This window comes from Cyanistes caeruleus, chromosome 15, assembly GCF_971803275.1.
Source record: "Cyanistes caeruleus chromosome 15, bCyaCae1.hap1.1, whole genome shotgun sequence".
NCBI lineage: Eukaryota > Metazoa > Chordata > Aves > Passeriformes > Paridae > Cyanistes > Cyanistes caeruleus.
In genome coordinates, this window is record NC_141715.1 from 17,493,328 (window position 1) to 17,519,993 (window position 26,666).

At 53.5% G+C, this 26,666-nt stretch overlaps 1 protein-coding gene and 1 long non-coding RNA gene across 6 annotated transcripts; one reads left to right on the top strand and one right to left on the bottom strand.

The window, feature by feature from the left end:
- The first annotated feature begins 646 nt into the window (after positions 1-646).
- ETF1 (eukaryotic translation termination factor 1) lies at positions 647-26,293 on the top strand. 5 transcript variants are annotated; one of them, XR_015276728.1, is made up of 11 exons: positions 648-864; positions 14,468-14,643; positions 15,376-15,515; positions 18,710-18,848; positions 19,718-19,908; positions 20,390-20,519; positions 20,846-21,001; positions 21,551-21,615; positions 22,732-22,879; positions 24,176-25,452; positions 25,491-26,293. XR_015276728.1 is itself a non-coding variant. In XM_086851781.1 (10 exons), exons 1-10 carry the CDS (start codon positions 779-781, stop codon positions 24,256-24,258), a joined length of 1,314 nt encoding a protein of 437 aa, XP_086707907.1. In that variant the 5' UTR covers positions 647-778; the 3' UTR covers positions 24,259-26,293. The 5 variants fall into 5 exon arrangements, 3 of the variants coding, with proteins under 3 accessions (XP_086707907.1, XP_086707904.1, XP_086707906.1); XR_015276729.1 differs by lacking the exon at positions 648-864 and adding an exon at positions 14,083-14,313; XM_086851781.1 differs by having other exon boundaries at positions 647-864; positions 24,176-26,293.
- On the bottom strand, positions 1,557-2,276 carry LOC147650452 (uncharacterized). The gene is made up of 2 exons (XR_015276763.1): positions 1,828-2,276; positions 1,557-1,723 (listed from the first exon to the last, which is right to left on the bottom strand). It is a non-coding gene; the product is annotated as an uncharacterized LOC147650452 (long non-coding RNA).
- Positions 26,294-26,666: the final 373 nt, after the last annotated feature.

Below are 26,666 nucleotides of genomic sequence, written 5' to 3' on the forward strand. Positions count from 1 at the left end.
GGCGCTTTCTCGGGTGGAATCCCCGTGGGCAGAGCCGGGCACTGTGGGCTGGCTGGGGGGACAACGCGGAGACCTTTCCTGAGCGGTGTCCCCCAGTGTTCAGCACGGTGCAGTGATGATTTGGGGAGGGGGGAATCAGTGTGGTTTCTCCGGTGCCACAAAGCCCCCGAGGGTGGCGCGCTCAGCCCTGAGCAGCCTGTGCCGAGAGGCTGTGGCGTGTGGCTCCCTGGGGCTATTGCGGTGCAGCTGCACACCAGCGGTGTGTGACGGAGCGGGGCCGCTGCCGCTGTGCCCGGGGCCGCGCCCGCCCGTCCCCTCTGCCCCCGCCGCCCCTCGCGGGCCCTTTGAGCGCGCGCGGGCCGTTCCGCGCCGCTCTCGCGAGATCCGTGCTCTCCCGCCCCGCCCCGCCGGTGTGTCCCTGGACTACGCGCCCCAGAATGCCCCGCGCGCGCGCGCTGGGAGGGGCGGCGGCCAATGGCGCGGCGCCCCGCTGCCGGCTCCCCCCGGAAGTGACGTCAAGGGCCCCCCACGTGAGGCGATTGCAACACATGGTGCGCGGCGCGGGGGAGCGCGAGCACCGCGTGCGACGTCAGCGCCGCGCGCCGGGGGGAGCGGGCACCGAGCGGCGGGGCCCGACCGGCACCGGCAGCGCCCGGGACACACCCGGCCCCAGCGCCCCGCGCCGCGCCGCCCGCCCGCCCCGCGCCGCGCCCGCCGCCGCGCCCGCCGCCGCGGGAGGAGCAGGAGCAGGAGGAGGAGGAGGAGGAGGAGGGAGAAGATGGCGGACGATCCCAGCGCTGCCGACCGCAACGTGGAGATCTGGAAGATCAAGAAGCTCATCAAGAGCCTGGAGGCGGCCCGCGGGTGAGCGCCGGGCCCGCCGCCCCGGAGCGCCGGGTGTCCCGGCTGGAGCGGGGCCGCGGCCGGGGCGCTGCCCGGGCCCGCCCGGCGCGGGGGGGACGGGAGGCGCAGCCCCGGCCCGGCCGCCTCTGCCCGGCCCCGGGGCCCTTTTGTGCGGCCGCTCGGGGCCGGGGCTCGGCGGGGAGGGCGGGCAGGGCCCTGCGGGGCGCGGAGAGGAAGCGTGACCGCGCTTCCCGCACGGGAAAAGGGAAAAGGGCCGCGGCTGCCCCGGGCTCCGCCGGCCCCGGCGCGGCCCCGCAGCTGCTCCCGCAGCCGGCCCCGGGCGGGGCGGTTCCCCCCGGCCCCGGCGAGGGTGGCACAGGTGCGTGTCCCCGGTGCCCGCCCCGCTCCCGGCCCGTCCGGCCGCCTCGTGCCAGCTGGCACCGGGGAAAGGCGGATTCCAGCCGGAGGAGACGCTTCTCTGCTCCTAGTGCAGCCCTGGGCTTCTCCTAAGGCAGCGGCTGGGCCGAGGAAGGCGGCGGGGTAAGGGCAGGGAGGCAGGGGCTGAGGCAGCACTTACTCGGTGCTTTCCTTACCGACAGTTATTTGATCGTTCTCACCCCTTCCCCTCCCAGCGAAGGTGCTCTGCTCCATTTCCCTGAAAACAAACTCTTCCAGAGTTTGAGATGGGGGGAGTTTAAAGTCTCTAATCCCGCTTTAATCCTTGCATTTTAATTTCTTTTTTTGCCCCCCCAGAATGTCTGTTCCTGCAGTCTGCCCCGTGCCAGAGGTGCCTGTTTGAGAGGGCAGCTTGGCAGCGCTGGTTCCATCGGTTGGGAACCCTCTTGGGCCCGAGGAATTGCGAGATCTTGGGGTTCCGGGGCTGTAAAATAGCAGAGAAAGTGTGTCTCGGCAGACAGCCTGATAAAATAAAAATGAAGGGTCACTCCTTAGCCACCCTTGCGGCTCCAGTTTCCACAGGCTTACCTGAACAGGTGTTGCTGTAGCTGGGGCAGCGCTGGCATCGTTCTGTGGCCCCCCAAAAGCCTGGGCCAGCTGGCAGAGGCCAAGCTGCTGTCTCGCTATGTCCTTAGTGCTGGTGCTTGTTCTGTGTGTAGTGTCAGCCTGTGGAGTTGTTCAGCTGAAAACTAACCCAGGCAGGAGAGGAACTTGAGCCACAGGTCTCCCTAAATATATTTCACTCTGATTTATGATGCAGCTGTGCAGGGATGGTGGGTGGGAGAGGGGAGTGGGGTGCCTGGGCTGCCCTTCCCTGTGGCACAGTGGACTTTGGCTGCCCCAGCTGATCACTGGGCTGTGCCTGTGCGTGGTGTGGGCAGCACGGGTTGTGCTCACAGGGGTCCCAGGAAGCTCCAGGCATCCTCTGGAACTTGTGACTTTGCTTTGTGTAAGAGCACTGAGGGAGCCTGGGTAGGTTTTAGAAATGTAGGATTGGAGTTTTGTCTCTCCCTGGCTTGAACTGTGCCCAGTTCAGTGTCAGCTCTGGTGTTGTTTGGGATAGATGAGTGTTGCAGAGAAGTTTCCAGCTGGTGTTGGAGCGCTTCTGCGAGGCCCAGGGGCAGGTGTCTCTTATGGGTATCGGCTTCCTGGGGCCACAGCCCAGGTGTCTGCCCTGAATTCTCTCTTCCAGTGATCCCTGGAGCAGCTCTGCTGTGCAGCAGAGATGTCATGGGCACGGTCAGATCCATGTTGGGGGTTTAGCTGTTCCCCCTGGATCCAGCACATCCCCTGGTGTGCTGATTCTGCTGTCCCTCAATTTAATCTGTGCCAGCTGCTAAAGCAGCTCCTGGGGAAGGCGATGCTGGTGCCAGCATGTCTTCTCTGAGCAAGGTGATGCTGGTTCAGTGTCTTCTGGGAAGTCCCAGCCACAATTGTCCTGGTTTGGGTCCAGTAAGAAGAGGTGCTGCAGCCTCAGCCCCCAGCAGGCTCAGGAGGTGTGGGCAGTGGAACAGGCTTTTCCGGCCTTTGGAGAGTCGCTTCCTCTTCCTGTGGAGTAGGAGGACCTGTTCTGGGGTGGGTTAGGGGGCAGAGCCTTCCAGCAGGGTGATGTGGAGGGACAGGGCCTCGCTGGCATCCCCACCTTCCCTTACTCATGTGCTCCATTAGTGACCCAGCAGCAGTGTCCCAGTTTCAGTGCCGGCTGTTCCTGCAGGGGATCAAAGGGATGGGAAATGGAGGAAGCTGGAGTTAGATGTTCCCTTGGCATGTGGTGGTTGGGGCACCTCTGCTGTGATCCAGCTCTTCTGGTAAAATCTCAGTGGAGTCTGTGGGGAGTTAACAAAAGCCAAGTGAGCAGGAGAGCGAGGAAGTGCTTTTATGGGATGGATGAGGAAAGGGGCAGTGCTTGGTCAGGGCACCCAAGGGAAAGATGAAAACCTCAGCTTTCCCAGAAGCTGATCAGCTGGAGGCCAGCAAGGCTAGGTCTGCCTCTCAGACCTGGAGGTAGGTACCATCCTAGCAGGAATGGCCTATGTTGCTTTCCCAGCCATGTTAAGGAAAGCTGGCTTTCTCACTGATCCCTATAGAAAGAATCTGTCAACTCAAAACAATGAAAAATAATTTTTAACTCCCTGACCCCACCTCAAAGCCCTGTCTCTGCTGACAGGAATTAGAAGGAGCTGTTATCTGTGTATTGCTTCCCAAATCAGAAGTTATCTCCTTCCAGCTCTCTGAAGTTGAGTTGCAGACTGTGTGATCCTGTACAGAGTGGCTGAATTGGTGTTTCTGATCTGGGGAGGTGGAGGAGGGCAGCTGGGCTCTGCACAGGGTGTGAGGAGGAGCAGAGGGGCCAGTGGAGCACTGCAGGCAATTAACCTTTGAGGCCAGAAGAAGATGGGAGTAAAAGGCTGCTGTTGAGCCAGTTGTGGCCTTGTCAGAAGTTTAACCTTGTCGTTCATCTCGGAGGGCTTGGAGCGCTCAGACTTTCATCAGACAGACATCTCTGCTTCTCCCCTGCTGAGGGATTCATTCTGCTTTCAGTCCACAGTTCAGTTTTGTGGAACAGATTTGGGGAAGCACTGGGCCTCCCAGAAGCTGCAGCTGTGTCTTTCTCTGTGGATCTGCAGCAGCCCAAGTAGAAGCAGCATTAACCACTCTGGTTTCCTTTATCCTCTCTCTCGGGGCTTTTCTGCTGTTCCTTCATGCAGTTTTCCAGTGTCAGTGCTAAACTGACAATCCCTCTTTGTTCATTTGGTCTCTGCAGTTCTAAACAGTTAGCTGGCCTATGGGCAGGGTTTTTTGCTAATCTAAGCTGTAAATGCTTGGCAAAATCAAGTATCAGCAGCAACTAGCAATCTCTTTGCTGGGAGAGGACCTGAGATGTCACGTTGGAATCATGTTTGGAAACTTCTCCAAATCTTAGAAATGCTTTCTTCTGCAAACATCTCTGCTTGGAAATAGTACTGACACTTCCCTGGCCAGATGGGCTTCCAGATGCCAGATGAGAGTGCAGGTGGTGCAGGGTGTGGAGCTCCCTTACAGTGGGAAAACCTTCAGGAACCTGCTCTCTGGAGACATCTCCCCTGTCCTGAGCAGGAGCCCTTGTTGGTTATTTTACTGGAACAGGAAAAGAGGAGGTGAAAATAAAGGTGTCTCTCAGGGCACTGTCTGCAAACACAACTGAGGCCAGTGTGTGGAAGAACATTCGGGTCGAGCAGGGCAAATACAGAAACAAAGTCTGAACAAGTAACTTATTCTGGTTATAACTGGAAGAAACATTTCAAAGCTGAAGGAGGGAGAAATGGCAAGAGAAGGTGTCTCCAGAGCCTTGGGAGGAAAGCAGAGTGTTGCAGTTCCTACCTGGGTGTGGATTCTGCCATGTTGAGACTTCCATGTTCTATATGGAAGAAACAAAAAGTGAGAGAAATAAAGTCACTGTGAAGGACAGAGACCTGAAAATACATGAGGGTTCCTGCAAAGAGAGACCTTGTTCTGCTTGAATTCCTGGAAAAGGAGACATAGTTCTGCTTGAGGGTGGACAAGCTCACCTGTTGCTTAGACAGAAAAGATTTGGCCAGCATCATTTGCTGATGGGTTCTGTTGCAGTCTGTCTGGAATCTTGCTGGTCCTGATGGAAAAGCCCAGCCTTGGAATCAGTCACACACTGCAGCTGTTTCCCAGCCTTGTGGAGCAGGAGGCTGTGTTTCTCCACACCTTGTTCTGGGATGGTGCTGCTGTGGGACCAGGCAGTGTGGCAGGGCTGAGATGTGCCTGGACAGCCTGGTGGTTCTGGGGAATAAGGGAGACTTGACCTTGTTCCACGGTGAGGGTGCTGGGCCTTTCCAGAAGTGTGCTGAGAGCCCGCTTGGCTGTGAGTTAACACCACCGTGGGCACGGCTGCGGCAGCTCCGCAGCTGGGGGCAGGCAGGGGATGGCTGGGACCAGTGACAGGTGTGTCCTGGACACCTTTGCCTTGTTCCCAGCTTCTTTTGAACCAGGTCCTGGGGAGTCAGGGTTCTCTGTGCTGCCTCAGTGAGCTGCATGTCCCTCCCGGCTAGGCAGGGCTCCTGCAGCGCTGTGCTGCGTGTGGTCATTGTGCTGGGACAACTGTGGGACAGGGTCATGGCCAAGTTAACCCCAGTGGGGATTCTCTGCTCGTACAAGACACAGCACAGCACATTTAGGGTGTGCTCCTGCTTCAGTGTGATGCCACCACTGTGCCCAGGCAGGTACCAGAGCAGCTCTTGGCTCAAGGGGGTGTCACACACCAGGAGGAGCATTTGGTGGGATCTGTCAGCACTGATGGGTGTCTGCCAGCACTGCCAGACATGTGTCAGTCCAGAGGCTCCCTCCCTGCTCCCAGCCTGGCAGCAGAGCTCTTTCCCTGCCTTCTTTATCAGGATCTGTTTGTTGTAATGGCTGTACCTCAGGTCTGAGCTCTGGGCAGTTTAGCTGTTGATACAGGAGCTGTTTCTGTAGCTTTCGCCCTTGGATGGGGGTACAATGGAGGCCTTGCCCCAGGCCTGGGTGAGCAGGTCCATCTGGGAAGGGCAGAGCCAGGCCAGGGTGGTCCTTGGCTTTCCAACCCGTGCCATGGTATTTAGGTTGCAGTGCTGTTACGTTGTGCTGCTGCCATGGGATAGCCTTGAGGACCTCTCCTGTGAGCTGGTGTCTGCAGTGGCCCTGTCTTGCAGGAAAGTCCTGCTCCAGCTGGAATTGAGCTGGGCTGTCACACTGGGAAATGTGAGGCATGGGTGGGACAAGGGCGGGAGGAGGAGGGTCTGCAGGAATTGAGCTTTACTGACAGTTTTCTGCTTTGACTTGGTCTGCCATTAGCGTGGAGCGTCTAGGGAAGAGGTTGTGGTTTAGGTTCTTACCCAAGGCAGATTGCTTCCTCCGAGTGGTGCTTTCTCACCCCGCCTGTGGCAGGGGGAGTTCCCAATGGAGGTTGTGTTTCTGTGAGAGGCAAAGGCCACAGTGTCAGTACTGCCTTTTGCTGTATTGGTGGTGTCAGGAAAGGGAGGAGGTGTTTGCAGTGAGGCTGGAATAGAAAGGGTCCAGGGCAGAAGGGAGAGCTGAGGGCACTGTGGCAGGAAACCATGTGGAATGTACAGCAGCTGCTTCCACACCATTCCCCTGCTCTGTTGGAGCTCTTCAGGCTGCCAGTGTCTGCAGTGCTGGGGGAGAAGCTGAATGGCGATTTCATGTAAGCAGGGCTGATCAGACCTCTCAGGACTAAGCAGCGAGTCTCATGTTTCAGTGAGAGTGGGTGGTCTGAGAAAGATGTGCCAGGTGGGAAGACAGCTGGAGCCAGGGATAATGTCCAAAGGGTTGTTGACATCCTGCTGGTTGCCTTGGTCTAATGGTTGTAAAACATTTCCTGGGCTCTCACCTGCCTGCTGTACCTGTTCCTTTTGAATTACAGCAACAATTAGGAAGTGCTGTTTGGAGAGTGCTCACTAGCAAGTGGCTGAGGAGAACCTGAGCTGGAAAAGTGTCTCCAGATAAGAACTCCAGCGAGTGTCTTGACAGCCTGTGGCTGTTCAGCAGCCTGGTACCTCTTTTACAACTGTGTGAATCATTAGTGAGCAGTGTGATTCATGCACAGATCATCATTCACATCGAGCTAATGAATGAGCCCCTGAGGAATGACGTGGTAGGAGATGGGAACGAGCACCTCAAAAGAGGACAGACTTTTTTGCTTTGTGGCAACTGAATTTCTTTTCCCCCTTGTTAGCCACCTATTCCCATGTAGCTCTGGGGCATTAGCATCTTAATAAGCAAATCTGGATTTGTTTCAGTCCCTCAGTGTACATCTTGTACCCAAATGGCCCATTAGCATAATGCAACAAGTCTTTTAAACTTGGAGCATTAATAATTGGAGAAGGAGGAGGGAGAACAGGGGAGCTGTGGCAAAACTGAGCCTCCCAGTGAGTCACAAATGTCTGAAGTGCAGAAATGTCTGTTCCACTTCCCAGTAATTGGGCATCCGGGCTTTCTGCATGAGGTCAGATGCAGCCAATAAGGCCTATTCAAAACATGCCTATGCAATTATATTTTGTGGTGTGCGGCCTTTGATCCAAGGATTTTGGAGAGGCATTGATTCACCTTCTCTGTAGGGTGTGCAGGATGCCTTTGTGCTGATCCAGTGCTTGGGATGAGGCTGGGATCTGCTGCACATCTGATTTGGGGTGGGGGTGCTGGTGGTGGCCTGAGCAGCAGCATCAGAATATCCCTGGTTTGGGGAGGGAGCCAGCCCCAGTTTGGGGACAGAGCTGCTGATGTGTCCCTCTGGGCAGGTGGTGTGTGGTGGCCCAGAGGCCAAGGGCTCACTGTCACCTGCTACCTCTGCAGCCCTCAGACACAGGAGAGCTGCCAAACTGTGCTGTGTGGAGGAGTAGAAGTCCGTGACCTGATTCTTGTCTCACCTCCTTTGTGTCCTGGGAGTGAGGGAGGCTGAGCTCAGGAGGCAGCTCCTGGCAGGCGGCCGGTGGCTGCTCAGGGGGAAGCACTGCCTCGCCTGACCCTTCTCAGGCTCCAGCCAGGCTTGCCTCTGCTCCTTTGCTGAGCAACCATTTGCTGCCTCCCTGTGGGAAGCCTTCCCTGGCTGCTGGAGCCAGGGGTGCACTGAGGAAATGAGGCTCCCTTGTGTTTTCAGGGTGGGTTCTGGCTGGCGCTCAGAGCCTGGTTGGCATCTGGAGACCTTTCCTCTGTGAGAAGGTCAGTGGGTGAGGGTAGGAGGGCAGGATACCTCTCCAGGACAGTCTAAATGTCTGCTTCAAGCTGATTCTGGTTACATGACGTGCTTTTTCTCTCCAGTCTGCCAGCATTAGAGGACAGTGATGTACAAGATTCCTGTTGTGGGCTTTGGAGCAGGACTCCAGCAGGAGAGCCTGGCATTGTTTGAGCCATGGTGGAATAGCTGCACAGTCTCATGCTGTGCAGTTAAGTGGTTTTCCTTTGTCCACGGGAGAGGTGGCATTCAGAGACTGATGGAGGAATTTGGTGTCTGGAGTGTTTCTTCAGTTCAGGGGAGAGGGGCCTCGATTTCTCCAATTAATGCTTATGCTGAAAAGGATTCCTGAAGAATGAATTACTTGGTTTCCTGACTCTGCAAATCCTCTCCTCATACCACCCTGCCCCCATCTTGTCCTTTTTCTCTGCTTCTGAGGTGTCAGTGGATCCAGAGAGGTGAACTCTGCCTTACTTTTACTTGGGAATGGTCCCTTCCATGCCTTCAAACCCTTCTTTGGATTATGTGGAAGCATTTGAGGAATGACTCGATGTGGTCTCTTAGGAGATGATCCAGAGTTCTGCTGCATCCTGGGGTGAAATGCAGGATGCCTCTGGAGGACTGTAAGGTTCCTGCTGAAATTGTGCAGTACAAAGTTCTGCCTGGCTTTTGGCTCAGCTGCACATTAAACCTCAGAGGAGCTGTGGTGGGTCCTGCTCAGCTCCCCAGTGCTGTGTGCTCTGCCTGGGTGTCTGTGCAGTGCTTGTGTCCTGCTCAGCTGGGCCCTTGGGCTCAGCAGGGAGGGGGAGTTCATCTGCTGGGGGCATCACAAAGCCCTGGTGCCTCCAGCAGTGAGGCTTGGCTGGGTTTATTGCAGAGCATTCAGCTGATAGTCTCACAGGCTGTGCAGTCTTTGGCTCCCAGATGATGTGGCCTCTGAAGCACTGAGGGATCTGGGACTCTTGAGATTCCATGCTCTTTCCTAGCAGGTTTTCCAGGAAAAGTTGTGCAGCTCTTGCATCTGCTGTTGTCTCTAGATTTGGCATCTCAAGTGGACTCGAGCTACTTCGTTTGATGAAGGCTTTGTCTTATTAAAAGACATTAAGTCTTTAAAGAGCACAGCTGTGACCTGTTTGTTTCACAGCCATAATTCATAAGTTGCAAGAGCGTGTGTAGAACTTCCCTCTGGCAAGGTCAGTGCTCTTGCACACAGAGCAGGGATGAGTGGGGAGTGTCTGATGGCCTGGGTGTTGTGAGAGAACCCAAATCAACAATTTTATACTTTCCTGTACCAAAGGCAAGTTACTTACCTGTTCCTTTTTATAGCTCTCCATTCAGCATCTGCTCAGGTGCAGCACAAAACCCTTCAAATATTCTTTCCTCACCTCACTGATTTTGTGGGCTGTGCCTTGCACTCAGCCCTTCACTGAAGGACCACTGCAGCACTGAGGGTGTTGGTTCAGAAGCAGCTCTTTGGCACCTCTGGGATGTGCCTGATGGAGTTCTGCTTGCACTGCAGAGATAGTGCTGGTATCTGCTGTGCATGGACCTGCTTTAGCCATCACATAACAGGGGGTGTGTTGTGTTGCCCAGTAACGCACAGTCCTGGGTGGAGAGCAGCAGAGGTGACCTGGGCAAGGTAACGTGGCTTGGAGCAGTGTGTGGCAACAGTTGTTTCATAGAAAGCTTCCTGCCTGTGGAATGTGGTTGGGATCAGATTATCTGGGAGCTGTTGGCTCTGTGCTCCTGCCAGTCTCTGGCAGTCACACACAGTCCTGGTGCTGCCCTCGGTTCCTGGGGAGAGCAGGGTGCTCATGAAGCTGTGACCTGTAAAATTTGGAGTTGTAGGGAATGACTGCCCTCCGTTGTCTGTGTATCCAGATTGCACAGTGTGCTGGTAGTGTGAAATGTTTCACTGTGGAACAGCTACAGCTCAGCTGCTGTTTGTCAGGTCTCTGATAGCACAGGGCAGGCCAGTCACTGCTATTTATATAGCAGGCTGTGAAATTAATGCTCTCCCGTGCCAGCTCATAGCCCAAATTGCAGGAGGCAGGTTGACTGCCTGCTCCTCCTCAGAGTGCTGCTGGCTGTGTGCCAGGTGAGGGGAGCTGTGGTTGGGGTGTGGGGTGTGGCAGTGCAGGACCATGGCACAGCGCTGTGTAGGGTGGTGGGAGCCATGTGGGAAACCACTACATCACTGTCTGTACCAGCTGAAAGGTCTGAGGATCTGCTCAGCTGTTGCTTCTGATGGCAGGAGAGTAGGAACGTAGTGACAAAGCCCGGCAGGTGGAGGTGGCCACCCAGAGCAGGAGGCTCCTCTGGCAGCTGTCATGGCAAGCAGCCACGGGGTGCCACATGGGTGCAGTGCCTGCTTTGTGCTCTTGGCTCCTGCTCTGGTGCCTCCCTCGTGCTGGAGCACTGAGCACATCCACACAGGGCCCTGCTCCTGGCACAGAGTGTGGTGTGGGCTGGGAGCAGGGAACCAGCTGGTGCCAGTGTCCTCTGGGCTAGCCCTGCTTCTGGAAGGGACACAGCACAGGGAGGGCTTTGGGGTGATCTCGCTTTCCTTGCTCAGGTACCACAGCAGCTGCTTGCAGGAGGTGCAGCATGGCTCTGCCCTGCAGCCTCTCAGGACTGGGTCAGTGGTGATGCAGCGCTGCCCACACGGCTCGCTCTGATCCCTTGGCAGAGCTGCTCTCAGGTCTCTGTGTCTGGGAGAGCTGTTGGGTGGCACACTTGTCTGAAATGCCAACTGTAGTAACATTGGAGTTTTAATAATAGAAAGGGTGTCCTATCCACAAACCTTGATTTTCTGAAGAACTTGCTGTCTCTGGAGAGTGAAATGTGCTTATTTTTGCTTCCCCTCTTCCCTCAAAAAGCCCTCTAGCACACTGTGGGAGAAAGCTAGAGCTCACCTGTGTGGGAATGCTAGAGCTTTGATCCTCATCCTCTCTCCTAGAGATACCTAATGCTGCTCATGGCAGGTGCTGATAAATCTGAGCTAATTGTCCGTTCCTGGCAGGGCTGGCACCGTGAGCAGTGCCCGCAGTGCAGGCCTTCTGCCTCTCCAGAGCTGGCACTGAGCTGCCCCCTTGGTTCTTTGGAGTGTGTGGGCTGGTGCCCCTCATGCTCCTGATCTTCCTCGGGCCCGGTCCCCTGAGCAGTGGCGCTCGTGGTGCTGGCCCGTGGCCGGGATGCTGCTCCCTGCAAACATCTTGGAGCATCCTGCCCTTGGGTGGCACTGGCAGCTCTTGGGGCAGAGCAGGGGCAGAGCTGGCTCAGCTGGCTCCCAGAGCATCAGCTACTCTGGTGGTGTTTGTGGGTGCTGTGGGGCACAGCCAGCTCCCAGCACATTGCAGCTGCCCAGCAGTAGTGTCCCTGGTCTCAGTGAGGCTGGGTGTGCCCCACAGCAGGGCTGTGCTGAGCTGAGCCCCACTGGGGAGGCTTTAGCATGGCTGTGGGGACAGTCCTTCCCTCCTTCCCAGGTACCCTCCACTCCAGAGGGGACAGGGTGGGATTTGCAGAAATACCTTTTATCTTGTTGAGGCTGCAAAGACCCAGAGGAGACCTGGAAATTGCCTTACTCTGCAGAATAGCCTACTTTTTCTGAGTGTTTTTGAACAGCAGCTTTCTTAGAAACTCTTGGCTGTGTTTTATCTCCTTGGGGTGAGTTTAGCAGATGCACCACCGGGTTTTTAGACCCTGCCATGCTGCTTTAGAGTCACAGACAGGTAGAAGGTTGCTTTGAGAGAGGAAAGCTGCTCTACCATGGTCAGATACCATTGTGTTGGCAGCATGTGAGGGAGTTCTGCTGGTGCCCATATGCTTCAGCTTCTTTGCTGGTCTCAGTCTCTGGTTGTTTGGCTGTTTAGGGACCCCTAGGGGTGCCTGGGGACAGGGTGACAAGCTGGCTGGCTCCTCATGCTTGAGGCTTCCAGCAGCCTGGAAGGTTGCTCCTGTGGAAAGATGCATTGCCAGCTGTTTTGCTGTATTCTGCAGGAATTGGTTAGAGCCTGAAATAGCTCTGGCTGTGTAAATAGTGGAGAAGCATGCCAAACCCAAGAAGTGCACTTGATGTTGGTAGTGGAAGGTGCTTTTGGATACAAATCCAGACTGGAATTCGCTGGAGGATTGGCCCAGGCACAGTACTGTGCTGTGTTAAAGTAGTTGTAGATTGAAATGAGGGGGAGTGCATCCTCTGAGACCCTTTTCATTTGTTTGTTTGCAGTAATAAAACACCAGGGCTTGTGCAGGCCACTGTTTTACCTCGGGTGGGCTGTTCCTGGGGAGCAGTGCTGTGCCCCTGCCTGGTGGATGAGGTGCTGTGTGGGGGATAAGTAACCCCCAGTTCCAGTGCCCCAGCAGGACCCAGTGGGTGCTCAGTGCTGGCATTTGTGTGACACAGCACAAGGCTGGGGGCTGGCATCTCATGGGTGACTTGCATTCAAAAACTGAAGGGAGCTTTTCAAATGACTTTTTACTGAGTAATTGCTCGTGGGGTGGGGGTTCACACCCAGCCTTCCTCCTGCTGTGCAGAAAGCTGGGGAAACATCTGGAGTCAGTCCTGTGAGGAGCAGCTGGGGGAGCTGAGCTTGGAGAAAAGGAGCCTTGGGGGGGACCTTCCTGCTCTCTGCAAATTTCTGTAAGGAGTTTGTAGATGGGGGATTGGGCTCTTCTTCCAGGCAGCTTGTGACAGGACTGGCTGCTCTTTCCCCTCTGTCCTCTCAGTTCAGGAGCAATTGTGTGGAATCTCTTCCTAGCAGGAGAGCCATGGAGTCCCCAAGGGGGTAACAGTCCCACTCCCACCTGCCACACTGGGATGCCCTTAGGGGGTGCAGGAAGTTAGGTGTCATGGGCACGGTCTTAAGACTTTGAGGAGGAGATAACTCAGGAGTGCTGCTTTCAGAAAAGAGTTGCTTTCATTCTGCTCAAAGGAGCCTGCTGGGAATGAGAGCCATTCTCTGTCTCCTAAGGCTGGTGCCATTCCCTGGGGTGGGAACTGCTTTAATTGAGTGGGAGATGGAGTATTCTTGGCTGGGATGACCTGGGAGTTGCCAGCTTGGCTCAGAGCTCCTCCTGGGAATACCACGGGCCAGTGTGGCTTTGTGACTTCGATTGGTGTGTATGGGGAGCTGGGATATTAAAACCAATTAGTTGTCTTTAAGGTCAGGGACTTATTTGACCTACCAGCCTCCGTTTCAACTTGGCCTGGATTGAGGATCTTCGGGAGAGGGCTGTACAACTTGTGTAAAGAGTCTAATGAAGTGATGCTTTTTAAAGCACTTCCCTGCTGCCTCTGTAGCCCAAACATTTCAGCAGGACACTGGTGCGTGACAGCCTGAAACTGCAGTGAGCAGGGGCTGGGCTAGGCTCCTCCTCCCCTAAGAAATGTAAAAGAGCAAAACCCTGGGGTTTGATATTTGAAAAGCACTTTGTTGCCTCTCTGACTCAGAATCCTGAGAAAAGGCTTTTTCACAGAGCTTAGCTGGTTTGCCCTTGAGAGGGCTGGAGGATACGATGAGGGATTTGATTTTGATGTCATTACTCTAATGGGAAGCATGAGGTCTGAGTTAAATCTGAGACAATGCAGAGGCAGCACTTCAGACATCTGGGATACTTCAATGGCAAATGGGAGGTACCTGCTGGAAGGCAGACGGGAACTTCCCCTATTTTCTTTTGGCTTTGGGTTGATTTGAACCACAAGGCAGCTTTGGGGATTAGGATTTCTGCAGGACCCACCCCAAAGCCCTAGGAAAAATGAGTATCAAACTTATTTTCCTTTAATTTAAGCCTGTTCTGTGATTTGTGGGGGGCTTATCTCCTGACTCTGTGCCTGGCATTGGTGCTGGTGAAGCAGCAGTGTGTGCTTAGCACAGTTTAGTTAAAGCAGCTGCCAGAGCTGATGAGCTGCTCTGGGGAGAAAAGTGATAGTGGGAAAGCAGAAAAGACTCACCGTGACAAAGGGATCCTTCCCGTTCAGTTTTCTGTATTAATCTGAGGAAAACAAAGTGTTAAGACAGCACTTGGGCTGCTTAGTGCTCCAGCTGTCTGAGAACATTCCATTGAATGGGCTCTAAGATGTCCTTGAAGTATGTGGCTGCTTTGTTTTAAATAATCTCTGCTGGGAGCTGCTTCCATTCCTCCTGCTCCCAGCCCTTGGTCTGTGCAGTCCTTGGTCTGTAGACGTGTTCTTGCTTCTCAGAGTAGTACCCCAGAGTAAACAAGCAGCTTCTGGAGGACTTGCTTGGTAGAGGCCAAGCACTGAAGAAGAGCCTGTTTTGGTTTGTTTTCTCTCCCATTGCTGTCCAGCAGAAGGGGATTTGCACCATAACAGTGAAGAAGCATCACTGGGTGGGAGGGAGGAGAGGACCATGCACATGGAGTCTGGTGGGAGAGTGCTTGCTGCCTGCTCACATCTCTTTTTTCCCTCCCCAGCAATGGTACCAGCATGATCTCGTTGATCATTCCCCCCAAAGATCAGATCTCGCGAGTGGCAAAAATGTTAGCGGACGAGTTTGGCACTGCCTCCAACATAAAGTCAAGAGTGAATCGCCTTTCAGTACTGGGAGCCATTACATCTGTACAGCAAAGACTGAAACTCTATAACAAAGGTAACTTCTAGCTTGTATGGATGCTGGCACACTTCCCTTTCTTGGAAGCAGCCTTAAGTTCCTGCACTATGCAGTTTTCTCCTAATCAAATCTGTTGGCCTGTGCTGCTGTTTTGCACTGATATTCCAGGTATGTTGCCCTTGGATGGCTACTTCAGGGGTGGACTTTGGGACTAGAATAGTAAGGTGGTCCTTGTCTCTAAAGAGTGGGGTCATGATTCTGTTCTTAGTGTTGACTCTGCTAAGCTTGGCCAGACTTAAGAGCTGGATATTCCATAGCAGTTCATTTGCATTAGAGCAGTGATTTCCTGTCAAGCAGAAACTTCTGTGTGCCTAATGCATGGCATTGAGCAGCTGCTATTGTTCTGGGGGGAGAACCAGAGCCAGGCCATCTCATGAGCTCTGGAAGAGTTCACTGTTACTGAACAGTGGCATGTCACTCTGCACATCCTTGTGTGGGGACCAGCAGGGCTTCAGGGGCTGCTCAGCCTTTCTCTGGGTACTATGATCTTGCAGACTCCTGGCTTTAATGGGCAGGTGCATGTCTGCTACAGGTGCACTAAATGAGTTTCCCATTGTAGAGACCTGGGAGGGAATGAGGTGGGGAAAAGGGAAAAGTTAGAGAGCTTGAATTTTGACTCTGAAACAACTCTCAAGGGCTGGCAGTCAGTTTTTGATGGGTACAGCTTGCCACATTCCTTAGTGATCTAAACCTGCATTGTGTCGTTTGTAGTACCTCCAAATGGTCTGGTTGTTTACTGTGGAACAATTGTGACAGAAGAAGGAAAAGAGAAGAAAGTCAACATTGACTTTGAACCTTTCAAACCAATCAATACGTCGTTGTATTTGTGTGACAACAAATTCCACACGGAGGTAAGGACTCTCCCATTGCAGGAGCCAAGGCCTGGGCACAGCCTTGCTGGGCTTGAGCCTGGAGAGCAGCAGGAATGTGCCCTGGGGAGGCCACTGTATGGCTTGGGACTGGCCAGAGATGGGGAATGCCTGCTGGAAGGAGCTGAGGGACTGCCCTGCTCCTCCCACCCCGACGTTTGTGTAACCCACAGACAGGAGCTCCTCTCTGTAACTGGAGGAAGGGTGGTTTTTTCTTACCCACAGAGGCCCATGGATATTATTCCAACTCAGGCTTTAAAATGCTGCCAAGATAATATCAGTGTTGCCAGTCTTGCTATCAGATGTGTTAACTGAGAGCCTTGATGGAGAACTGGCATGTGCCTAATCTGTCTGGGGGGAAGTGGGATTATTTTTATCCAACATCTAATTAAGTTAAATGAATGGTTTAAGGCGTATTGAAAGAAATGTGGATGACAGCAGTCAGTGTATTGCCTCTGAGGCTGTTTTGCTATGGCAGGTGCAGAGGTCTCAATGTTTGCAGTGCCCCTCACGTCCTTGATGTTCCCCATGATAAATGTGTGGCCTGAGACTTAATTGCCTGTTGTCAAACCCGTGTGACATGGGCTTGGCAGGCCCTCCAGTGATGTGGTTCTGCTTGTGTCTGTGGAGGTGTGATCCATAAGTGGCTTCCAGAGGGCAGGAGTACAGCAGGGAAAGGTGTGCTTGTTGCACAGGCCAGGTCCATCCCTACTATTCTGTCTCCTCATAAAGGATGAAATCCCAACACACCTTTGACCTCTCAGGAACAAGAACCTGTGCACAGGCACAGGTCTGGAGTTCTGCTGGGTCCATGTGTCCATAGATGAGTGAAAGCAAGAGGCAAATAAGAGAGTTCAGAAGAGAGGCAGGATGGCAAGCCCAGGGAGGTGTTTGTCCCTGCTGCCATGGGCAGCGGGAGGGTGCTGGGTTTCCTCCTGCCCTGTAGGAGATGGATTCATTTGTTCTTTTCTGCAGCTGCTGCCTCAGGGCACTGATTCAGTTCAGAAGTCCCAGCAGGCTGTTCCCAGGAGCAGCTGCAAATCCACTTGTGCTGCTGTGTGGCACTGCTCAGCAGGAGTGGCAGTGACCTGGGGGCAGTTTGTGGGAATTGCTCCTGATGATGGGGTCACTGCCAGCCCCTCCCTGCACGGGTTCTGTGCTCTCCTTGTGCTCTCCCTGGTTGGGGGGTGTGGGGCCATTTCCCTGGGGATTGCCCTGCAGAGCTCCGAGCTCTGCCTTTGGCCCCTGTCTGGCTGTGCAGCCTCGAGCCCCAGGGTTCCCAGCAGCTGGGGCAGCTGCTCGGGCACCCACAGCTTTCCTGGGCACATCGGGTGGGAAGGAGCAGCAGGGGGAGCTGAGCTTCACCTTTGGGCTACAGCTGCAGAGAGGAGGAAGCTCAGGCCAGGCTGAAAGAACAGAGCGAAGGCAGAAGTCCCTTCTTGGTGCTTGACAGGTCAAACAGTGCAGTTGCTGACAGAGCTGGCTCAGGGGATCATTGGTACTGTCTGAAAATAAGAGCAAATCGAGAACATCAGAGCTGTAGTGATGTGCTGCCTGGCAAGAGCATCTGATAAGATTTCCTCTAGATATTTTATTGCCTGTGTGAAACTGAAGTAACTCCCCCAGGGGACTGTGAGCCCTGATGTGTGTCTGAGGGGTAGGATTTACAATGACTTACTTTGATACCTTGGCTGGAGCATTCATTCCAGTCACACGTTTTGCTTGGCTCTGTCCCAGTTAAATAGATTGCAGTGTAATATGCCACTTCCTCCTCTCATTCATCCCACTGCTGAGGAATTAATACAGAATATTTACTTTGGCCAGGAGATTCCATTAAACCTTAGTTCTGTTTCTTCTAAGCTTGGGAGCTGCAGCCTGGCTTGTGTGGATTTTGGAAGAGGATGACTGATGGGTTTTATCCTTTCAGTTCAGCCCAGTAATCAGGCTGACAGCCCTGCAGGCAGCTCGAGGTCCCGTGCAGTAACCCAGCACCATCACTTTCAGTGTTAAACTGGTGATTTCAAGCAATCTGGAGTTTTGACAAGTTCCCCATCCTACTGATGTGGTTTTGCCAGCCAGAAAGAGGATTCTGGCTATTGCTTTTTTGGGCATGTGTAAGTGAGCAGGAGTGTGTGTGTGTGCTGGATGTCTCTGCCCACTCAGACAGCCCCTGAGGGAACAGCAGCTGAGAGATCGCCTTGAGCAGTGAGTGCAGGGTTTGGGTGCTTGGGCAAAATCAACTCAAAAACCTCGATACTGCACCGTGCTTTGGTTGGGCAACTTAAATGACCTAGTGGGAAATATTCAGCTGCCTTTTTTTAAAGGGAGGAAAATTGAAGGGTAACTTCATTTTGAAGCAAATGTTCTGGCTGTCTTCTCCACAGCCAGTTATGCCCAGGGCAATTATTGCTGCTGTTCCTTGTGCTTTGTAAGGCTGAATTTGCCATGGCCACTGTAGATTTATTTCATCATTCTGCCTGTGGGACTTGAAGTCAGCAGGTGCTGCAGACCAGTGGTGGTGGTAGGGAGGCTGTGTCTGTGCTTTGGAGTGCAAAACTGAACTGACAATGAACTGAGCAAGTTCTGCTTTCCTGGCTGGAATGCCAGGAGAGTTACTGTGCTCCAGTTGTGCCAGCCAGAGAGGTGAGGCAGCCTCAGAGAGGTGGGATCCACTTCACTTATCACTCTCCAGAGCCCATCTCTGGGGTTTTGCTGACACATCTGCCCGTGACCTCAGGTGGGGAACTGGCAAAGCTGGGAGATTGTGATCAAAATTAAGCTTGAGTTTCCTTTGTGCTCTTGACAGTGTTGGATGGGATGGGATTATGTGTGGAAGGAATTGTTCCCTGGGAGGGTGGGAGGCCCTGGCACAGGGTGCCCAGAGCAGCTGGGGCTGCCCCTGGATCCCTGGCAGTGCCCAAGGCCAGGTTGGACAGGGCTGGAGCAGCCTGGGATGGTGAAGGTGTCCCTGCCCTGGCAGGGGTGGAATGGGAAGGTCTTTAAGGTCACTTCCAGCCTACACAACCCTGGGATTCTGTAGTGATCTGGAACGGTTACAGCTCCTGAATGTGCTGCTTTTTCTCCACTTTATTAATGACAAAATAGCCATGGCCAGCTGGGGCTGTGCTGTCCCTGGTGAGAGCCCTGCCCTGCCTCACAGCCCCTTTCTGTTCCAGGCCCTCACGGCGCTGCTCTCCGACGACAGCAAGTTTGGCTTTATTGTAATAGATGGGAGCGGGGCACTCTTCGGAACTCTCCAAGGAAACACACGAGAAGTGCTGCACAAATTCACTGTGGATCTTCCAAAGAAGCACGGTAACACACTCCTGTGCCTCTGCTGAGTGCAGCAGCCTGACCTGGGCTGGGCTGGCAGGGTGCAAGTGGGGAACTTAGCCTGTGGGGGTTTAGCTCTGCTCAAGTCTGTGCTCCCTTGGAATCTGACAGCAAAGCCTCCAGTCTGAGCCTTCTGTCAGAATTAATGAATCACAGTAGCATGCAGTTGATCTTAGAAGTGGCACTTATTTCTTGCTGCATTTGACCCTTTACTTGGTTTTGGGACAGTTGTAACTAAGTATTAGTAGCACAAGCAGTAATGCCACTCAGTGGACTGTTAAGGTGTGATGTGCTGGTGGTGTGTGCACAGCACAGTGAGGAGCAGCAAGCTGCTCTGCAGGAAGCACAGGGCTCATGGAGCAAGGAAAACTCGAGTTCCACTCTGGTGCCATGTTGTAGCCAGCCACTGATGAGTTCAGCAAATTGTCTGCTGGTTACTCCTGGCCCACTGTCCTTTGTGGAGTGGGGTGGGACAAAATGCAGTAAGAGCAGTGTCCCCAGTGAGGCTGTGCAGCAGAGGCTGCTGGGCTGCGCTGCGTCAGCAGGCTTGGAGATAGTGTACAAAGGAGATGGCTTCTCCTCAAGGTACAGGGAGAGAGGATGTGCTCAGATGTTCAGTTTCTACAGAGTTGTGAGTCTTTATAGGAAGAAAAGAAACATTTTCCTCTGTGGGGAAAAATCTCCTGGTGGGAACGAACCCTCTTTATTCCATGGGAGCCCCTCGGCTCACGGCAGGCCTGAGTCAGGAGGCTGCAGCTGCCCTTGGCTTTGGTTATTCGGGGCCAGCTGTGTGCTGAGGGCGCTGCTGGGATGCAGTGGGTCCCCCATGGCTGCCCCATCCCTCCCTGCAGGCAGAGGAGGTCAGTCTGCCCTGCGCTTCGCCCGCCTGCGCATGGAGAAGAGGCACAACTACGTGCGCAAGGTGGCCGAGACAGCCGTGCAGCTCTTCATCTCCGGGGACAAGGTCAACGTGGCCGGGCTCGTCCTGGCTGGCTCGGCTGACTTCAAAACTGAGCTGAGTCAATCGGACATGTTTGATCAGGTGAGTGGCCTTTTCTGAGCAAACCCACGTGTCTGAGTCTGGTGATTGTAGCAGTAGCTCTGATACAAGATGCTCCTCCTGAGGAACATAACTCTGGTGTCTGAAGAGATTTGATCAAAACTAAGAACCTGCTGTATCCAAAGGAGTCTCCCATTCCTAATACCTCCTGCAAGGAGCTGAGAACCCCTGTTCTTAAAACAGGGCTAATAAGAAACCTCTCCTCCTTGGTTTGGAACTGGCATTTGCATTCTTTGTGTTCCCAAATCTAAAGCGGAAACTTTGTTGGAATTGAACTCCAGTAAACCTAACGTGTGCCCCTGTTGCCTGAAAGGTGTGGTTCAGTACTGGAGCATTCAGAGGTCCCTCTGCCTCTGGTGAAGTGCAATAATGGGTGCAGAGGCTCTTGTGGCAGGGTGAGGAGTCTGACAGCCCTGCTCTGCAGTGGATTTATGTTTTCGTGTCTCCTCCTTCTCTCGTTCAGCGGTTGCAATCCAAAGTGCTCAAACTAGTTGATATTTCATACGGAGGAGAAAATGGCTTCAATCAAGCAATTGAGTTGTCAACTGAGGTCCTCTCCAATGTGAAATTCATCCAAGAGAAAAAGCTAATAGGTACGTGATGCACTGCAGCTCCTGCAGAGCCAGGTGTGTGCACTGAGTGTGCTGCTCTCGCCCTGCTGGCCCAGCCCTGCCCTGCGGGGTGAGAGTGACACTTGCTCTGGTTCTTTTTGCCACCTGGACACCTCAAGTGCTGGGATGGAGGGGGTGTGGTTGGTTTCTTCTGCCCCACCAGACTTCTTGGACTTTCTCTATCCTTCCTTGAGAGATCCCCTTAGTTCCAGGCCTCGTGGTGGCAGCTGCCTCTGGCAGTTTGTTGCCCTCAGGTGAGGCTGGGTGAGGAGTGTGTGCTGAGCTGAGTGCTCATGTGTGCCCTGCAGGACGATACTTCGATGAGATCAGCCAGGACACGGGCAAGTACTGCTTTGGTGTGGAGGATACACTAAAAGCTTTGGAAATGGGAGCAGTAGAGATCCTGATAGTCTACGAAAACCTGGATATCATGAGATACGTCCTGCACTGCCAAGGCACGGAGGGTACGTGTGCTCTGGGACACTGGAAGTTCTCGGGGTTTAACACCTGAGGTGCCTCACTGGGGTGGGTTTGAGTCCAAAGGACAGATGGACAAAGGACAGGTCCCTGAGGACATCTGATCACAGGGATGCTGTGCAGGTCTGTGTTACTTTGCAGGTCACTAACCTGCAGCTTCCCAGCCCCTGTGGGGGCAAAGCTGGAAGAAGCAGGGTTCCAGAGGGAATTGCAGTGCCAAGGGGGCACTTGGTCACAGAGCCAGCCTGGAACCTCCTTCCAGCTTTGTGAGTGTGATACCAGAGGGGAGACTGAGCTGACCTTGTGGCCAGAAACACAATTCCTGGGCCTGCAGCAGGACCTGTCCCTCTCTGTGATGGCTCTGCAGCTGCTGTTCCTGTGGGCTTGCTCACAGAGCTTCAGAGAGGGAGGAAGGCAGTGGCAGTGCCCAGACCCTCTGTGTTGCAGTTGTTGGCTGTGCTCAGTCGCCTGCTGTCTTTAAACTGCATCTTGCAGCCTTACCCAAACTAATATTATAATTTTTCCCCCCTTCTCAGAGGAGAAGATCCTGTATTTGACACCAGAGCAAGAGAAGGATAAATCCCACTTCACAGACAAGGAGGTATTTCAGCTTTGGGCCTTCTGGGTTTGTTCTCAGTGTGTTGGTGCAGAGCTCTGGACACCTGGGCTAAGTTAGTCCCAAGCACATGAGCACAGGGACCTTCTGGCACTCGGTGACACCTCAGGGCAGGAACCTGTGGCTCTTCCTGTGTAGCCCCTGGATTCTACACCTGCTTTTCTCCAGTCTTCCCTGCTGCCAGGGTTGTGTAAATGGGCAGTGTGGGATCTTCGACCAGCACCAAACCATCATCTACAAGGGTTTGGTAGCCACCATGCAGGCAAGGCCCCAGACCATTGCTTCCTGCTTGTGGGGCACCGGTTTGGCCATGCAGAACCACTGTGAGGTCAGGAATCGTGGCCTGGGTCGGGTGCCAAGGGAGAGTCTGCTTTGGGATGTGTTTGACACGTGGAGCTGTCATTTGCTGCCTGAGTTTCCTGCCTGTGCAGGTCAAACAGCCCTGGTGGACCAGGGTTCTGTGTTACTGGGCAGAATGAACTGGGAAAAAAGTGTCCCCTGTCAGGAGGGTGGGATCTGTCCCACTTTGGTTGTGCCAGGGGGCCATTTCCAGCTGTTTTCCCTCCTGGAGGGGGGACTGCCAGTCCCTGCTGTGCATGGAGGGCTTGCAGTGTGACCTGCAGTGAGGTGTTTCTATTTCACCATAATCACTGCTCTTCCTGCTTAGAAAACGGTGCCTTTTGGCTCTGTGCTTGCATGGATCAGTGATCCTGCCTGAGAACAGGGGCTGCAATCTGTGCAGGGGGCAGAGCAAGTCTGAATGAGCAGTGAAGCTTAGCTGTAGCATGGGGTGATGCTGAAGCAGAAGAATCAAAGTAGTTTTTCTCCTGCTTCTGCAGTAAATTTCATATTAGAGACCCAAAACACCGTCAGTGATGAGTTTTGTAGCACCAGGAGCTGGTGGTTGTGCCTGCCGTTGCCTGGTGCAGTTGTGCCAGGAATGCCTTCCCCCAGGAATGTCCCTGTGGAGCATGAGGGCTGCTGTCCCTCCAGGGCTGGCAAAGCCTCGGAGCCAACTGGGGGGGAATTTTCTCAGTACTGAGCACACAGTGACTGTAACAGGATTTTGTTATTTATTTCTCCCCTCCAATGTCTCCACAGACTGGGCAGGAACATGAACTCATAGAAAGTATGCCCCTCCTGGAGTGGTTTGCAAACAACTACAAGAAATTTGGAGCAACATTGGAAATTGTTACAGACAAATCACAAGAAGGATCCCAATTTGTGAAAGGATTTGGTGGAATTGGAGGTAAACTGCAAGAGGAAGATGTGTTTGTCTTGTTTATTGGTTGGTTTGATAATCTGGTGCCAGCACAAGTGGGATTAATCTTATTCCTGTTAGTCATGAAAGCAGTTCAACAAACAGTTGTGTTCACCAGGGTGGATTCATTCCCTGTCCAGCTGGATGTTGGTCCGTGTTGGGCCCTGTCCCTTTACAGCTATGTTCCTCAATCCCTGTGTCCTTGGAGGGCTCAGGGATGGGCTGGCTCCCCGTGTAGCTGCTGGAGCTCAGGAAGGCCCTGTGCTTCTGGCCCTGTCTGTGCACAGGGCTTTGGTGGCAGCCCCAGCCCTGTTCCTGAAGCACTCAGAGCTCCTGCTCACCTCTCAGAGCCTCCCTGTACTTTGCTCCCTCATCTTCTGCTTCTTTTCTAAAGAAGAGGATTTTTAGTCCCTCCTGGAGCAGCAAGGCCTCTGGAAGCCAGTCCTGCTCTGGAGCTCAGTGAGCATCAGCCACACCGGGCAGAGGTGCAGCTCTGGTCCCTGTGCCAGTGTGACAAATCCTGTAGGGCCATGTGCCATGCTCCATGTCCTGCCTGGGCAGGGGTTCCAGGGCACAGCCGGGCCACTGGCTGTGCTTGCTTTTGATGGATGGAGTGCATTGTAAAGAGGAATTTCTAGGGAAACTCCTAGAGAGAGCACCAGTCGGGAGGGAAGAACCTCGGGCTGTTTGGCTTCATAAGGAGCAACAGGTTTCCAGGTTTTCAAGGTTTGTAGTCACAGGAGTCTCATTTCCTGCCAGATCCAGCCTCTCTGCATGGTGGGATCTTCCTTACTCCCATGCTCTGCAGGCTTGAAAGGAAATGTCGTTGAAAATGTCCTTCACTTCAGTAAATGATTCCAGGCTCCAGGATTTCCAGAGCCCTGGGCTGGTGTTCGGGGTGGAACACAGCCACTGAGCTGTTAGTGCATTGTGAAGGTAGCTGCACTGGCAGCTGCCCTCTGGATCCTGATGCCAGGCCTCACTCTGGGCGCTGCCTCAGGGACCGGGGATGTGCCCTGGTGCTCTCTGGAGGGGCAGCCCCAGAGCAGGCTCAGCTTTGCCAGGCCAGGCTGGACAGGGGCAGCCCCAGAGCAGGCTCAGCTTTGCCAGGCTGGGCTGGCAGAGCAGGCTCAGCTTCCTTTGGGCAAGACCTTCCCGGTGCTGTGGCATTTCTCAGTGCAGCTGCCAGGCCTCAGCCAGACAGGGCTGGGAAGCTCTGGAAGCGGGGCTGGGGAAGCTGTGGCTGTGGGAATCTGGGGAAGCTAAAGGCTGTTTCTTTGGCAGGTATCTTGCGGTACCGGGTGGACTTCCAGGGCATGGAGTACCAAGGAGGAGACGATGAATTTTTTGACCTTGATGACTACTAGGTAGTCGAGCTGGGTCCGGCAACACGTGCCTCGCCCCTCCAGCATCCAACCCAAGGAGCAAACTCATGGTGGAAAACACAACAGATCCCTGCCTTAGAATTGGAACATTTCCAGAACTTGATCCGCGAGCATTTGGATTTAAGAAAGCAAAACCCTACACTTTGATTTGTCATAGTGTCAGTACAGCAGCAAACTACTAAGTTCCTATATGCCACTTTGGACTAATTTAAAAAGAATCCCAGTTTTTACTTTTACTCAATGGTGAAATTGGTTGCTCTTGTATTTTATGGAAATGATTTTTTTAACCTTCATGATACATTAACTGCTGTAAACCTCTTCCTTCCAAAATTAATAGAAGTAAGATCCTACTGGTTTATTTCTTTATACTTTGATTGGAGAAATCAATTGCTGCATTTGGCAGCACCGTGACCCATTTACATGGCATTCTCAGCTTAGCCTGCAGAAGAAATGGAATGAGGTTGGAGCCGTAATTCTCTTCAAAAACTTGAGGAGGCACTGACCTGAGTGCTGGTTCATTACATGTGGCTTGCAAATTCTGATGGTTTGGGGAGGCTCACCAGCCAAACGTGCTTTAATCTATTTGCAGAAACACTGCTCTTACAAACTAGGAAATGCACTTCATGGATTGCAATGAAAATGCTGCTGGAGTCTTGGGCTTAATTTGGATTTGAGCAGTGCAGCCTTCAGGAATTTATTTTTTTTTTTTCAGTCTTGACAAAAATAAACATGAGATTTCAGTGAAGTAAGGTACACTTGGCTTTTTGTTCCTCAGTAAGTTTTTCTTTCTGCTTTAGGACTGCGTAAGGTTTCCTTGATTATGTGAATTTGAGCCCACAGGTCTTTAATGGATGTGGGTGTTTGACAGGAATACTGAGTCAGTGGAGTGAAGGCTGAATTTGTGCTGGGAGTGTGGAATATTGGATTCTGCTCCGTGGAGTGCTGGCACAGCCCTGGGCACAGGCAGCTCCCAGCAGTGTCTGTGCTGTGGGGAAGTGCCACAGGGGGTGAGGAATCACCTCTAGGAGATCCCAGACTGCCCAGGCTTTGTGTCCTGCCTGGGCCACAGAGCACCCACAGATCAGGGAGCTCATCCTTGGTGTGTGTCCAGGCTGCTGGTGTGACACTCTGGGGGTCTGGGGCCCTGCAGGCCAGGGGAGCAGTGGCACAGCTCAGGTCCTGTCCTGGCCCAGGGGAGCAGTGGCACAGCTCAGGTCCTGTCCTGGCCCAGGGGAGCAGTGGCACAGCTCAGGTCCTGTCCTGGTCCAGGGGAGCAGTGGCACAGCTCAGGTCCTGCTCCCTCCCTGGGGGCTCTCCCAGCGTCGCTCCCGGTGCTTCCCTCAGGAGCAGCTCCTGTTCCAGCTGCAAACCTTTGCCTCTTGTCCTGGTTCACTTGAACAGAGGGAGCTTCTCTTCAAATTTCTGCCACGCTGTTGTTTGAGGTCCAAAATTCCTGTCCTTGTGAGCAATACCATTTCTCCCCCTGTCCCTAACCTGGCCGGCAGCTTTGCTGCTGTCCTCACATCCAAGCTGGAATCTCTCCCGGGAGGTGGGGCTGGGTCTGCTCAGGGCTAAGCACAGCCCTGGCCCTCACAGCAGTATGTTCTGGATTTTGCCATTGTAAATGGGTCTAATGTGACATGACAAGACCACAAAAATTGGATGTAAATTTACATTTTTGAATATACTGCTTGTTGTTTCACATGATACATTAGGGTATGCAGCTCCTTTTTGTAGTTTTTATTTTTACTATTTAAGTTTGGAAATGATGCCAAATTTTTTGTATTTCTTTAATCAATGTGTTCTCTTCAGTGATATATATTGCATTATATATTGATGTGTATATCAATATATACTGATATGTATTACACTTACACATGCAAACACACTCAGTGGGGGTGGGAGATCCTAGCCTTCGCATACTATATAGCCTCTGCAGAGAGATCCCAAGCAGTGATATCTTGGTGTTGTGATGTACAGAAATGGAGAAGAGTATTAAACCATATTTAAGAATATAGTACAGACTCCTGGTTTGTTTTCTCTAGTCCAGGAAACTCCTGATTTTTGCTCTCAGCTCGGTGCCAGCTTCAGGGCTGGAGGTTGGAGGCAGCTCTTCACAGTTTGTGTTTCTGGATGTTTTTCCCTGTGCTGGCCCTGCTGAGGCCCCTGAGGGCTGTGTCCAGTTCTGGTCCCTCATGGCCAGAGAGCCCTGGAGGGGCTGGAGCGTGTCCAGGGCAGGGAACGGAGCTGGGAAGGGGCTGGAGCCCCAGGAGGGGCTGAGGGAGCTGGAAAGGGGCTCAGCCTGGAGAAAAGGAGACTCAGGGGGCCCTTCTGGCTCTGCACAAGTCCCTGCCAGGAGGGGACAGCCGGGGGGTTGGGCTCTGCTGCCA